Source organism: Chlamydotis macqueenii, chromosome 15 (genome assembly GCF_036417535.1).
Source record: "Chlamydotis macqueenii isolate bChlMac1 chromosome 15, bChlMac1.mat, whole genome shotgun sequence".
NCBI lineage: Eukaryota > Metazoa > Chordata > Aves > Otidiformes > Otididae > Chlamydotis > Chlamydotis macqueenii.
In genome coordinates, this window is record NC_141570.1 from 8,894,573 (window position 1) to 8,907,521 (window position 12,949).

Sequence of the window (12,949 nt, forward strand, 5' to 3'; positions counted from 1 at the left end):
AATACCTGGACTTTGGAAGAGGATGAAGGGAATGAATATTGTAACTGCCTGTTGACTGAGCATGAAAACAAGATTTTCCTTTAAAAAAAAGTCACAATGTTTATTTTCCTGGGACTGCTCTATCCTTAAAAAAAAAGGGGGGGGGAGGGGGAATTGACTCTGCCTTTATTCCAGTAAAAGGAGCAAGGCTGTAAAACAGTCTAATTCTGATACAGCTTAGCTTGTATCAGCCCCAGTGCAATCTACCCGTACTTCAAGCACCTGAATTGGAACAACAAAGTACTAAAGTACTGTAGATAATGTATTATTCTTCTGGTTGTGTTTTAGCATATTTGCAGGGGCAGTGTTTGGAAATCTTGTTTTCAATCTGTGCAAACACAGAAATGAGTCAGTTTGCATTCTGAGTACAACAGGCAAAAGCAGCTTTCCAGGAGAGCAGCGAAGGGGACTAGGGACAGGCTATGCCAGCTGCAAATCCAGGGAGGGGGGCAGAGTAAAGATGAGCTATTGAGACAAGCTGTACTTCCAACTGCTGTGAAATCCTCCGGAGTGAACTGTAGCTAAACAAACAAATATTTTGTTGTCTCAGACAGAAAAATGAAAGCCTATCCAGCCATTGGTTTCTTCCTCCTCTTCGTGATCAGCTATGGCTCTTCTGAAAACTCAAGTACGTCTAGAGGGTGCGGACTGGATCTTCTCCCTCAGTACGTGTACCTGTGTGACCTGGATGCCATTTGGGGAATAGTTCTGGAGGCAGTTGCGGGGGCAGGCGTGCTGACCACGTTGCTGTTAATGCTGATTTTGCTGGTGAGGCTGCCCTTCATCAAGGACAAAGAGAAGAAGAGCCCCCTGGGAATGCACTTCCTCTTTCTCTTTGGGACTCTCGGACTGTTTGGGCTGACATTTGCTTTCATCATACAAGAAGATGAAATGGTGTGCTCTACCCGAAGATTTCTATGGGGAGTTATCTTTGCTTTGTGCTTCTCGTGCTTGCTAGCTCAAGCCTGGAGACTTCGTAGACTGGTTCGACATGGGAAGAGTCCATCTGGCTGGCATCTAGCTGGTGTGGCGATCTGCCTGATGCTCGTTCAGGTCATTATTGCAACCGAGTGGTTAATACTGACAGTTGTCAGAGATAACAAGTTGGCCTGCAGCTATGAACCCATGGATTTTGCTATGGCTTTGATTTACGTTATGTTCCTGATGGTATTTACCATGGGATTTTCTCTTTTCACTCTCTGTGGAAAGTTTAAGAAGTGGAAGAAAAATGGAGTATGCCTCATTATAACACTTTTTTTTTCCATTTTGATTTGGGTAGCCTGGATGACTATGTACCTCTTTGGTAATGCTGAGCTGAAGAGAAGAGACAAATGGAGTGATCCCACTCTTGCTATTGCACTGGTGTCCAGTGGTTGGGTGTTTGTTATTTTTCATGCCATCCCGGAGGTCCACTGTACCATCCTTCCATCACAGCAGGAAAACACTCCCAATTATTTTGATACTTCGCAGCCAAGGATGCGTGAAACTGCTTTTGAGGAAGATATACAGCTTCCTCGGAGCTACATGGAAAATAAAGCCTTTTCAATGGATGAACATAACGCAGGTAAGAGGACTATAGAGGACTATATTTTTCTGTAGTAGCTGAGAAAATCATCTGTATGAGATGTTTTTTAGGAGTTCAAAACAAGGGTCATTAGAAATGCTGTATTTTTCACACTACATATTATTCCCTTTTACAGTTTTCATTAAGTTATCACTTGAGGGGGGAAGTGAAAAAAATGTAATACAGAAATACATGTATCTGGTTAAAATGATTCTTCTGCATGTTTGGGTTTTTTTAATTGAAAAACTGAACAATTTCAAATGCAAAGGCAACACTGAAAGCCAAAACAAAATTAACTGTGGAAAAAATAGCCTCTATTTTAAAATAGTTTAAATGACATTTTTTGTCATTATCAGTTAACAACATTTAATAGGAAATATTTTCCAAAACCCCAAGAAAAACACCAAGTACTCTGTGTTACAAAATGCTCAGCCTTTTGAGCCACAAAATAATTATTATTAATCATATTTCCATTAAAATGGGATTGAGTGCCACTTTGTGACACTGTAGGGGAAAAAAATGCAAAGTGGCGTGTAGAAAAGTTCAGAGACAGTCTTTGTTCTGAAGGCTTTAAGATCTGAACAGAATGCACAGAGACTTCAAGGTAATGGTTGCTTTCCTTGTCATAGCTGGGGTGACAGAACAATGTGTGGTGACACATCATTAAAATTTGCAATGAAAATGTTTTTGAGTGATTACTGAAAGGGCCAGCAACAACTGGTTGCCTAAGAGATCCAAAGCATTGCTGAACGTTTAACCCTTACCAGAAAATGCACAGGGATGTGTATGTGACCAGTGATGGTGAGCATGAGCCTGATGGTGTTGTGTAGTGCAGGTTGCAGTCTGATGCTGTCCCACAGTTGGATAAAGGATTTCGTTACTACTCATACTGCTTTTTATTCACTTTTTGAGAAGAGGACTTTGGTATTATAGCCAATGGTTGCCACATTGGTTTGGCAGCCCCCAAAAGAAGGCTTGGGGCACGTTGTGCAAGCACCTCATCTTCCTGTTCATCTTTATGTATCTTTGATTTCCTCTGGGTTTGATATTTCCTCTGGATATAGACCAGACATGGAGGAAAATAGCACTCTTGTTTGGCACAGTGTTGGGTCAGGAAGGTATTTTTTTATCTAAACATTTTAGCAGGAACTTTAAAGGTGTCCATCTAGTATGGAAGCTTTGAACAGAAAGGAGTTAAGTTCTGTGAGTATATACCAAGGGCAGTGGTAAAACAAACAAAAAATACATGGATAAAAGAATGGTTATTACTGGTGTTTCAGAGTAGCAGAGACAGCTTCACGATGAACTGTAAAAGCCCTTTTTTTTTTTACTGTTCTCCATCCCTCGTTACATTAATTTCGTAGTAATGCAGTGGCTTCGGTGGAGCTATTTCTGACTAAGGCTAATCTAAGAACAAAATTAGATCTTTCACTCTGTATCATTCCCATTCATGCATACATTTTAAAAAAGAACTAGACACTCCTTTTTCATCTAATCATTCAGTTTTTTTAGTGAAATGGATAGCCTTACGATAGCTATAAAATCATTGCAGTGTCTATTATAGTGCAATTTATGTTGTTTTAATCTATCTGAATCTTCCGCAGTACAATACTAAATAGATTTCGTTATCTGATGCCCTTATTAACATTTATCATTATAAATGCATGTCATTCCTATTGCTGTGGCATGTGGGAGAAGGATACATATATTTTAAATAAATCAAAACAGATTCGTTATTCCTTTGCAGTGGTTAAGTACAGACTGACAGCAACAGGGTTTCGAGACAAAACTTACTAGAATGGTAGAGACCAGGTGAATACAGGTAATAATATTCAAGTTGCATATTTTGGCTGCTGAAGTGTTAATTTAAGGCAGATCACTGTACTGATGGCTGTCAGTGGCAAAGCACCTGGAATTTATTACAGTTGGCTCTCTGCAGGTGTGTAGAGAATGTTCTCATTTATTCATTTCATTAACCTCACTTGAAGAATTTATCGTTAAGAGCTTATAAATTAAAGGAAGAGTCCTTTCTTCAATTATACTTAAGAATGATACTTAAGAATACAAGATTGTCCCAGGTCATTGCAGAGGGATTGGACTAGGTGACCTTTAGAGGTCCCTTCCAACCCAAACCATTCCATGATTCTATCTGCTAGTTCTAAAATTTTGGAAGACATGATAACCAGAAAACACCTCTTAGTTCTCTAATACTTGTTTTAGTAAGTAGTTAGCTTAAACAGAAAACATGCTTGGATAAACATATTTTACATTAATTCTTGTTATTTCCATTAATACTTGTCTAAAGTAATTCAGTAATTTTGCTTTTTGCTTTTTTTTTAGATTTTAAGCAGTATTTTAAGAATCTGAACAACCTTTATAGGTTCAAACAAGCATATGTTCTCCTAGTTTCCCTCTTTCTTAGCAAGATGTAGCTCCAAGTTACACATAATAACAAGGCTGTTCTATTCTAGGAATATCATTAAGCATTAATAAAGGAAAACTATGTTAAACTCAGTTATTTAAACATAATTTAAACAACATACTAATCTGGGATTTTAATATTCATGTAGTAGGTAAGTTGAAATACCTACTTAAAAGAGTGATTTTCATACTTGTGTCTTGTAAAAGTGTTAGTAAAGTATTTGGAAACCCTGGAAAAAAGCAACTTGCATGAGTTCCCAGTGCCCTCTGGAAGTGCAGTGCACACTCGCAGGGCAGCTTCTGTAAGGCAAAGAGAATTTTCCTGATCCTCTGCATTTCACATCCAGATTTTTCATGTGCTACAGCTATCAGGAAACCCAGGCCTGGTAGTCACTGAATTTCATTTAGTAACTTTTAGTACTGCAAGTCACCCTCGGAGCCAGTGCCTAAAACCAAAGTTAACAAAATTTAAAATATGTGTTAAAAGGAGACTTTGACATGACATCGGCTCAAATCTTCTTTGGGGTAGTTTTTTTTTTTACCTATACATCCTTTATGCAAACAGATGCATTTCATAATAATGGAGAAAGAGCAAGGAAAAATGGTAAAACTGGTATGAGAAAATATTCCAAAATTAGTACTTTGTCCACAAGCTTTGCCTCTGATTCTCATGTAAAAGAATTTTAGACTTATTGTAATAACAGGGAAGGAAAATTTAGCAATATAAAATTGAATTTACTGTCTCTTTAAGCTAACTTTGAAATGACCATGGAAATTTTGGGTAAATATTTTGTGTAAATGTGTAAATATTTTAATGATAGCATGCATTATAAAGAGATTTTTTTCTTGATGAGTACTAGCCAATACCAGTGTAATCATTTGTGTTTAACGCACAATAAGAAACCAAACTACAAAGAAAGAATACTACTGACCCTGAAGACAGTTAAATATAAAACATACAATTCATAAGGCTAGTATAGGCATTTTCATCTTTTGTTCTCCCAGTCTTCTGCAAAAATATCTGTTTTTAAAATACAGAGCAAGTGAAGGTCTGTGTGTATCTGAAGTCAACAACTGAGCATTTGTAGGGCTGGATTTCTAAATATCTGTGCTAAATCAATATTGTTCTTCATCTCTGTGCACAACTCCTGAAGAGAGGGGTAGCAGTGGATAGAGAACAGCATATTGCAGTAGGATCCGTTTAAATCTTGTTCCACAGAGCACAACTATATTAAATCCTGCCTTCATTAAAGTCTGTGCTGAAATTCTTCTAAACTTCAGCCCATTCACTATTTCAGCCAGAGAGTGTAGAACTGTAATTTGAATTGAATCTAAGAGAAATTTTTGCCCCAGGTGCCTGAACGAGGCATGTTTCTGTTTACCAGCTCACAGCTGAGGATTGCCCATTGTAACCACGCAAGTCGCATGGATAAATGAGCTCTGTTCCACGGCCTCATCTGAATTCAGTGAACGTTACTTACCCCCGAAGTAAAGAGAGAGTTTTTATGTGCCATCCCTGGACTGGTTTAGGAGAAAGAAGCATGTCCCTAATGATGCATATCTCTAATACACATCTTGAATCCAAACTTGTGCTAAAATTAATGGAGAGACTGAAGTATTTCTGGTATAAACATTCAGGAGGACATTCAGTATCTTCTCTTTTGCTTCAGTCATTTGCCGTGTTTAAGCTAGTCAAAAGCAATATTTACTTCATATTTCTAGTTTCTCAGAGTAAATATAATCTGAAACAGCTGGAAAATCCTTATACACTAGTCATGCTGAAGTAATGCTCAGGGGGGTTGTGAGCATGCTTACTGGCTCAAGCAATGTTCTGGATCCCTGTCCTCTGAATTTGATAGAAAGCAAAGCGTAGTATCATTTTACTTAACCCCACACTACCCAGACCAATACAGTAAGCACTTGGCAAAATACATCGCGCAAGATACATCAGAGGTTCGGTGACTGAAGACATTTAGCTCCTATTGAAATTAGACTAAGCAAACTTCAGACATTTGTTTCAAATAAATTTTTCCCCATTCCACAGCAAATAGTTAATTTTATGTAAAACTGATTCTTTTGCAATCCATCCCCAACTATGTAAGAAAAACCACTGTTCGAAAGCAATGTGAAAACTGGCATAGCAACATAAAAGTTAAAATCGATGACAAAGTTCCCAATAACTAAACTGGAATTAAGGTATTTCTGTGATTTCAAAGGAGATGCACAGCATTAATTGTATTCCTAAGAATGATCTCTCTTTTCTAAACACAGCGCTAAGAACGGCAGGATTTCGAAACGGCAGTTTGGGAAGCCGACCTAGTGCTCCTTTTAGAAGCAATGTTTATCAGCCAACTGAGATGGCAGTTGTGCTAAATGGTGGGACTGTAAGTATGAAAAAGCGATGATTTAAGAAATCTTTGATATGCACTGATATATACAACCACTACTAATTGAAAAACCTTCTGCTTTAGCTTATTCACAGCGGGGGAGAAAGCTATAAATGAAAATTCAGGCAGCAAGTATGCATGTAATGCTTCCCTTCCCTCTAGAAAAGATGTAATTACAAAGTATTTTGCATTTCTTTACTTGGCCATTCACATTTCACAGTGTAGCCTGAGTGAACCAAGTTATTTGGTGAGACTACGTATTCAATGCTCTTTCAAATTAAATTCGTATTCAGCATAACTATTAAGTGATATAATTTCTAACCTGATTTTTTTACAAGACACTGTGAGTCACACAAACGCTTACAGACCAATACATTATTTCAAATAATCATTGTTGCATATAGTGGTGGTCTCTCGCATATCTTCAATTTTCTTGTAAAATGTATGTAATTCTTTTTAAGTTGCAGGTGTATATGTCCCTGGGAAAGGGATTAATAAAAGAGGAATATAGAATATTTTAATGTTAATAGTATTGATTTTCCTGTCTTAGACAATAGCTTGGCATGCCGTTCTTTGATAGACCTGCCTTTCTGCAGCCCATTTGTTGTAAGAATGGCTTAGTGATCTGATGCCAGACAGACTTTCTAAATGTTTTTTTGCATGATGTGTAATTTGCACTTGAAGATATTGCATATACCAGGCAAACTGTTAAAAGGCAAATTTTCATCCCCATATATTTCATGCATACCTACATGCTTCTTAAAAATCTACCCATGAGCCAGTTTATACTCATGTGAGTTGGGTTTTCTTTGTTTTGAATCATGAGCTGATTCCATAACTCAACCTCTACATTTAAAAGCAAATAATGCGAACTGATTAGTTTTGGTTGATATTAGTGAACAAGAGGGACTAGATACAGGGATTCTCCTGTGTGGGTAAGACAGCGGGAAACATCAACTTGAAAAAAATGAAAAGGCTTGTGCTTTGCTGTTAGTAATGAATAGCATCCTTCTGATGTTTGGATTCATCTATGCCTATGTTTTCTGATACCGGAATATGCAGCTCAGGGAAAAGGCCGTTTAAGGATGACAAGCTAGAGAATTTGTTTGGGTTTTTGTTTGTTTGTTTTGCTTTGTTTTGAAGTGGATACAAAGCTTAATGGAGAATAACAGTAAAATCAGAGGTTAATGTGTATATATTGTTATAGTTTTTACAGAGAGGTAAATCTATGGGTGGAAGATGAGTTTCTTTGTATCACTTTGTTCTGGAATTACTGTCTGGAAAGCTGTCATGTACATGTAGCATGATAACACTGATCTTTGAACAGACTAGATCTCTCAGTTACGGGTTTATTGTCCTTATTTCCAGATACCAACTGCTCCGCCAAGTTACACTGGACGACACCTCTGGTGAAAGGCTGTAGGCTGTAGAGAATAAGAATCCTTGTTGCAGATGTTGTTCCCTGGCAGTGTGTCTTTGAGGGAGGAATCCGTAACAGTACCAGAACAAAGCAACAAAACATCCAGGAGCTTTCGAAATCCTACAGAGGATTTTGTCTAAATGTGAACACCATTGAACTGATAAGATAATGGCAAAAACAAAATTGTAAAACTGAACCTGAACTGAATTTAAAATAGAAGTAGGCACACCTTAAATTGGAAGAGGAGGATATTGTATTCTGAAATGTAAGATATTCTCTTGTCTGTAAGTAGCGTGCGAGGCAAGCCTGTTCTTGTTGGTTGCCAGTTGCTTGCAAAATACCCTCCTCTCACCTAAACTTAATTCATGTTGCCACAAGAGATTGTCACTACAGTGTGAAAACATGCAGGATTTGTTCCCATTTTGCTCCTTTTCCCTTCATTTCAAATGTCATGAAAAGTACCTTGTTTGCTTCATTATCTAGCTGTACTGTACAGTCACGTAGCATCATGTGTAGTCAAGCATTGTCACTCTGTGGCAACTAAACTACCATTACACTGTAGGCTGATACTCTTCTTTTTAAAAAGCTGGTGTAGGAAATAATAGTTCTGGAGCGATGAAAGGTCTGTGCATGTTTCATGCGAGTTATGGAGCTTCTTGAGGCAGAGAGAAAGAGCGCAGGTCCAGTGCAGAGGCAGCTCTCCTCAGCCGCAGGGGAAGGATTCCCTGTTATTCCAGCCCTAACCCGGGGTGTGAGCAAAGAGCCATGCGCTCTCACGTCTCCTATGGACGAAGCCATTAAGTGAAGCTTTGGAGGGATATACTTTTGCAAAGACTTAGCGGGGGAGAGAACATGACTAGAGTTGCCAGGAGGGCTTTGTTGTGATGATGGATTAAAGGCAACTCGCTGTACTGCCCAAGCCAACCCGTTCTGTTGGGCTGATCTGGTCAAGCAGGAAAGCGGTGGCAGCTGGGAAGCACTGACCACCTTTCAGGAGAAATTCAGCAGCAGACAGGGTCAAGACCTCCCTTTCTAATCCCTGGTCATTTGAGTAGTCCCCTTGACTGCAGTTGTTTGTGCATTTAAATGTGGTTGTGCATTTTAGTGCCTAGCTAGTAGAATCTCCACGCTGGAGGTGGTTTGTTGTTGTTTTTGGTTTTTTAAGGTGGTTTCTTCCCTACTCCTCCCCCTCCTCTCCACTTTTTTGAGTTAATATAAGGCAGTTTTCTCAAAGCTTTTTATCTTTTGTTTTCTCCAGGTTACTTAAAAGGTTCCCATTGCCCATTGTTTGTGCCATGGTTTTTCATTATGTTTAAGCAATCATTCCTTTATTTAACATTTAATACATATCGGACATTGAAAACATCATTGTATCCTCACTCTTTGGCCGATGTTAACCTTAGCTTTCCTCAATACTAAAAGCTAATTGTTTTTACTTGAGGGCATAGGAAACGTATAACAATTAAACTTTGCATATGCTGTAATAAAAATATATATTTTCAAACTAAAAAAATGCAATGTACAAATATCTGAATAGCTTAGTAGCTTCACAGAAAGAAGTTACTTGCTGTATACTGCAAAAGAAAGACAAGCTTTTTATTTTTCAAGAGTCTTCCTGATTCTTCATGTACCTCCATTTCTACTGAATTAGGAACCTAGTCCTGCAGACTGGTACTCCCACGAGTAGTCCCATTGACACCAGTAGGTCTACATACAGGTACAGAGGCTGCAAGACCAGTCCCTAAGTGTTGCACACAGATATATACGTGTATATATATATATGGAAAAAATATATATTGCCATTCTTGCCATGATCATCTTATAGGGTTTTATTTCAAAGCCCTTCTCTTCTAGAAGCAATGTTTTTCTGTCATGCATGAGTAAAGGAGCATGTTAGCTCCCCCCTGCCCTTCCCTCCTCCAGGCAAAGGAAGCATGTGCTTGTTATAGGGATTGCTTATTTTATTTTTTAAGTAACTAGATGGCCTTAGTAACCAAGTAGGGTAGGGGTGGATATTGCATGCTATCCAGTGACTTAGAAATAGGTTTTGCTTGTTTTAAGCAAGGCTTTGATCAAATAAGATAGTATTTAAGATAATTATAGTTACCCAGAAGATGCATCATTTGGAACAATAAAAAAACCTATTACCATCACTTGCCTGCAGAATTTTGCTTTTAAATACCAATTTAAAAAAAACCAAACCTCATAAAATTCTATTGTAAAAAAAATATAAGATGACCATGGCATAAATGGTAGGACAGCTTTCTTTTACAAAGTTTATCATACTACAGCCAAGATTTATGAATTATAATACACATTTCACAGACCTTGGACAAAATCTGTAGAAGATATAGTTATCTTAAGAAAGATTTTCTTCTTTTTCTAGATGTGACTGAATTGATAAGTAGAGTTCCCAGTCCTGCTTCTGATTAAGTTGTTTGGAATTTGAAGCGTTATGCAAAGATATGGCCAGATCCTACAAACTGCTACTCACATGATTAGTCTCATTGGGTTAGTCACGTGGACTATTCACAAAACTAAAAATTAGCAGGATTGGGCGTAATTTGTGGTGGTGAAGGTGTGGCAATAGATTAGGAGGATCTTTATTTTCCAACTTTATACAATTAGTAATAAGCAACTTCTTTTGTCAGTCACTAGTCTGTGATGTAAGATGCCCCAAATAAAACTGTAATCAAAGAAAGGCATATTTATGTTAACTTATATTTTTGTTACAGTAAACAAATTGTTTACTTTTGCCTTTTATGAAAGTTATCTAGAATGTAGAGCATCTGTGAACAACGTAATAAGTAAGCACAAGCCTTTCACAGTTCAGTTAATTATAATTAGCTGCTTTTATACTATAAAAGCTACTATGTTATCCCTTGATGGTTAGGTGCTCATGGTGTCCCCGTGCAGAAAAACGAAATTGTAAAGCATCTGAAAAAACTATTACCGAAAAAAAGATGTATAGTAATTGGCTTTTAATCAATGGCTGGAAGAAGAGTTCAAAGCCATACTTTACAGATCCTGTCCTGCTTTCAGATGAGTTGAGGGTGTATGACACTTGCCAGAAAATATGTAGCGTCTTCAGAAGAACACTCTCAATACATAGAGTTGTTTCTATAAACAAGGTACATGAAATACGATAGAACTAGATGTTTCTGGTTTTAGTCTAAACACAGGCATCCTAGCTGGCTTTGTTTGAGCTCGATGCCTTGGGTGTAACCAAAGGCCATGCAAAAGGGAGCACTGTAGCTTTTATAATAAAAAATTGTATTATTCTACCAACTTACAGGATTACAAAGCAGGTGCTTTTTATTAATTGATGAGAGCTAAAGCTCATTTTTGATAGATAATATATATTTATTAAATGTATTAATGTGTGTTTTATAACGTACCCTTTTTTCCGCTGATTGTTGCATACTAGTATCTTCTTAAGTACATCTTTAAAAGATTTTCAAGACAATCAATGTGTACCATGACAACTGTACATAAGTATACAAAACTACAAAGGTTGTAAAGCATGGGCAAATGTTTTATTTTCAAAATGCTGTTCTTAACAAGAATAAAGGCTTTACTATTTACTTACAATGTTTGTGTTAACTTGGGGTTAAAATCCACCTAAATTTTTTCCATTACAGTAAACTAATAGTGCTACAGCCAGCATTGTCCTGTGGTGATACTGTGGGTGCAATTCTACAATACAAGCAAAGCTGAACTTAAGGAAACCGGCCACATTCCCTGTTTACCCTCAGCTCTGGCACCTACTAAACCCACAGCGAGCCAGTCGAGGAGCTGAGTAGCCAAACTCTTAACACTACCAGTTTGGTTTTTTTTTCCTCCCAGTTGGCTCAGCAGTTTCCTGTACTGGCTCAACAGCTAGTGCTGTGAAAAGAGAAATAGGGTCATACGGCTGGGGTTGAAGAATGCAGGTTGAGAGGATTTTTCTTCAAATGGTTTGGTTTTCCTGATCTGGTACAACCACCAGGATCACAAAACAGGAAAAAAACAAGGTGTATGTACTGGTATAACAGTGAAGACAAAGTCTGTGTAAGTGATGGGAGAAATCAACTTTGAACCGAAGCAAGAGCTAGAGGGTATCCGTGTTTCTCATGCTTTCATTCAAAACAACTCAACCTTTGTTTTACTTCTATGGAATTAGTAGTAAAACTGCAAATATCTTCTCGAATTGTGGAATTATAAAGGCCTAAATAGGGTTATGCTTGACGAAACTGAATTTAAAAAATAATGAAGGCTCCTTAGCAGGGGGCCCAATCTGATTTTTATTCTGCTTGCACCTTATGTAAGTAAGTACACATACACAAGATCACTGAAAATGCTATCACTATGAACTTAATTTTACACTTTCTCAGCACGTGTGCTAAACGATAACAAAAGGGCCTTTGACTTTTTTCCCCTGCAGAAATGCAGAGCAATCCTAGCTCTCATTGCCTTCAGTTGGAACTGCAGAGGCACAGTGTTTCTGAAAATTAGACCATTATGAACAGAGCTTGCATTTGTGTAACCTGTCACAGCTCTGCAGAAGTCGGTGAAGCTACTCCAGTTTATACTAAAATAATTTTTTATTTTTTGCCTTGGTTTTTAACACTTGCTTTCACATGGATGTAACCCCATTTATTTAATCCAGAGTTTTGTCTCTGTCAGAAAAGCTTACAAGTGAACGTTCAGAAAAACAAGATAAACACAGACTCAAAATTTTTGGCTAAATGTACACAATTCCATCTGTTTTTGCAGAATTGTGCTCACTTACAGTAGGACTGAATTTTGTCTTGGCATGCTGGGTCCGTACCTAATCTCCCTTTGATTCCCAACACTTAACATGTAAAACTGTAACACTAAGAGTGTTTCTAAATCAATACCACAAAGTTTAGTCTATGTGCTCTGTGTTTTGTGATATTGGTGAGAAAACTAAAAATGAAATGTTGAATGATTTTGTAGATCTTCTTCTGAGTCTTCCAATTTGGTTCCCACTGCAACCATACAAAATAAAACATTAAATACGTAACTTTCAAAAACGTCCACAGAAATAAAAAGTAAACATCTATACTTCCATAGCAAATACTCTGCTGTTCAATACATATATAAAAAAATACTGAA

General features: G+C 37.6%; 2 protein-coding genes across 5 annotated transcripts in view; one reads left to right on the plus strand and one right to left on the minus strand.

Moving 5' to 3' along the window:
• Window positions 1-12,949, plus strand: part of GPRC5B (G protein-coupled receptor class C group 5 member B) — a 52,471-nt gene that overhangs the window by 5,454 nt on the left and 34,068 nt on the right. Inside the window, exons 2-4 of one of the 2 annotated variants that reach the window (XM_086760073.1) lie at window positions 590-1,603; window positions 6,296-6,408; window positions 7,780-11,422. In XM_086760073.1, the coding sequence (XP_086616199.1) occupies window positions 598-1,603; window positions 6,296-6,408; window positions 7,780-7,824 (1,164 nt within the window). In that variant the 5' untranslated portion in view covers window positions 590-597 and the 3' untranslated portion in view covers window positions 7,825-11,422. Of the gene's footprint in view, window positions 1-589; window positions 1,604-6,295; window positions 6,409-7,779; window positions 11,423-12,949 lie in introns of those variants that run through there. The other variant, XM_086760072.1, reaches the window with a different exon arrangement.
• IQCK (IQ motif containing K) overlaps window positions 1-12,949 on the minus strand; it is a 58,906-nt gene that overhangs the window by 4,609 nt on the left and 41,348 nt on the right. Inside the window, exon 9 of one of the 3 annotated variants that reach the window (XM_086760075.1) lies at window positions 11,346-12,822. The exons of the other annotated variants lie outside the window; for them this stretch is intronic. Within the exon in view, the coding sequence (XP_086616201.1) occupies window positions 12,761-12,822 (62 nt within the window). The 3' untranslated portion in view covers window positions 11,346-12,760. Of the gene's footprint in view, window positions 1-11,345; window positions 12,823-12,949 lie in introns of those variants that run through there. 3 annotated transcript variants of the gene reach the window in all.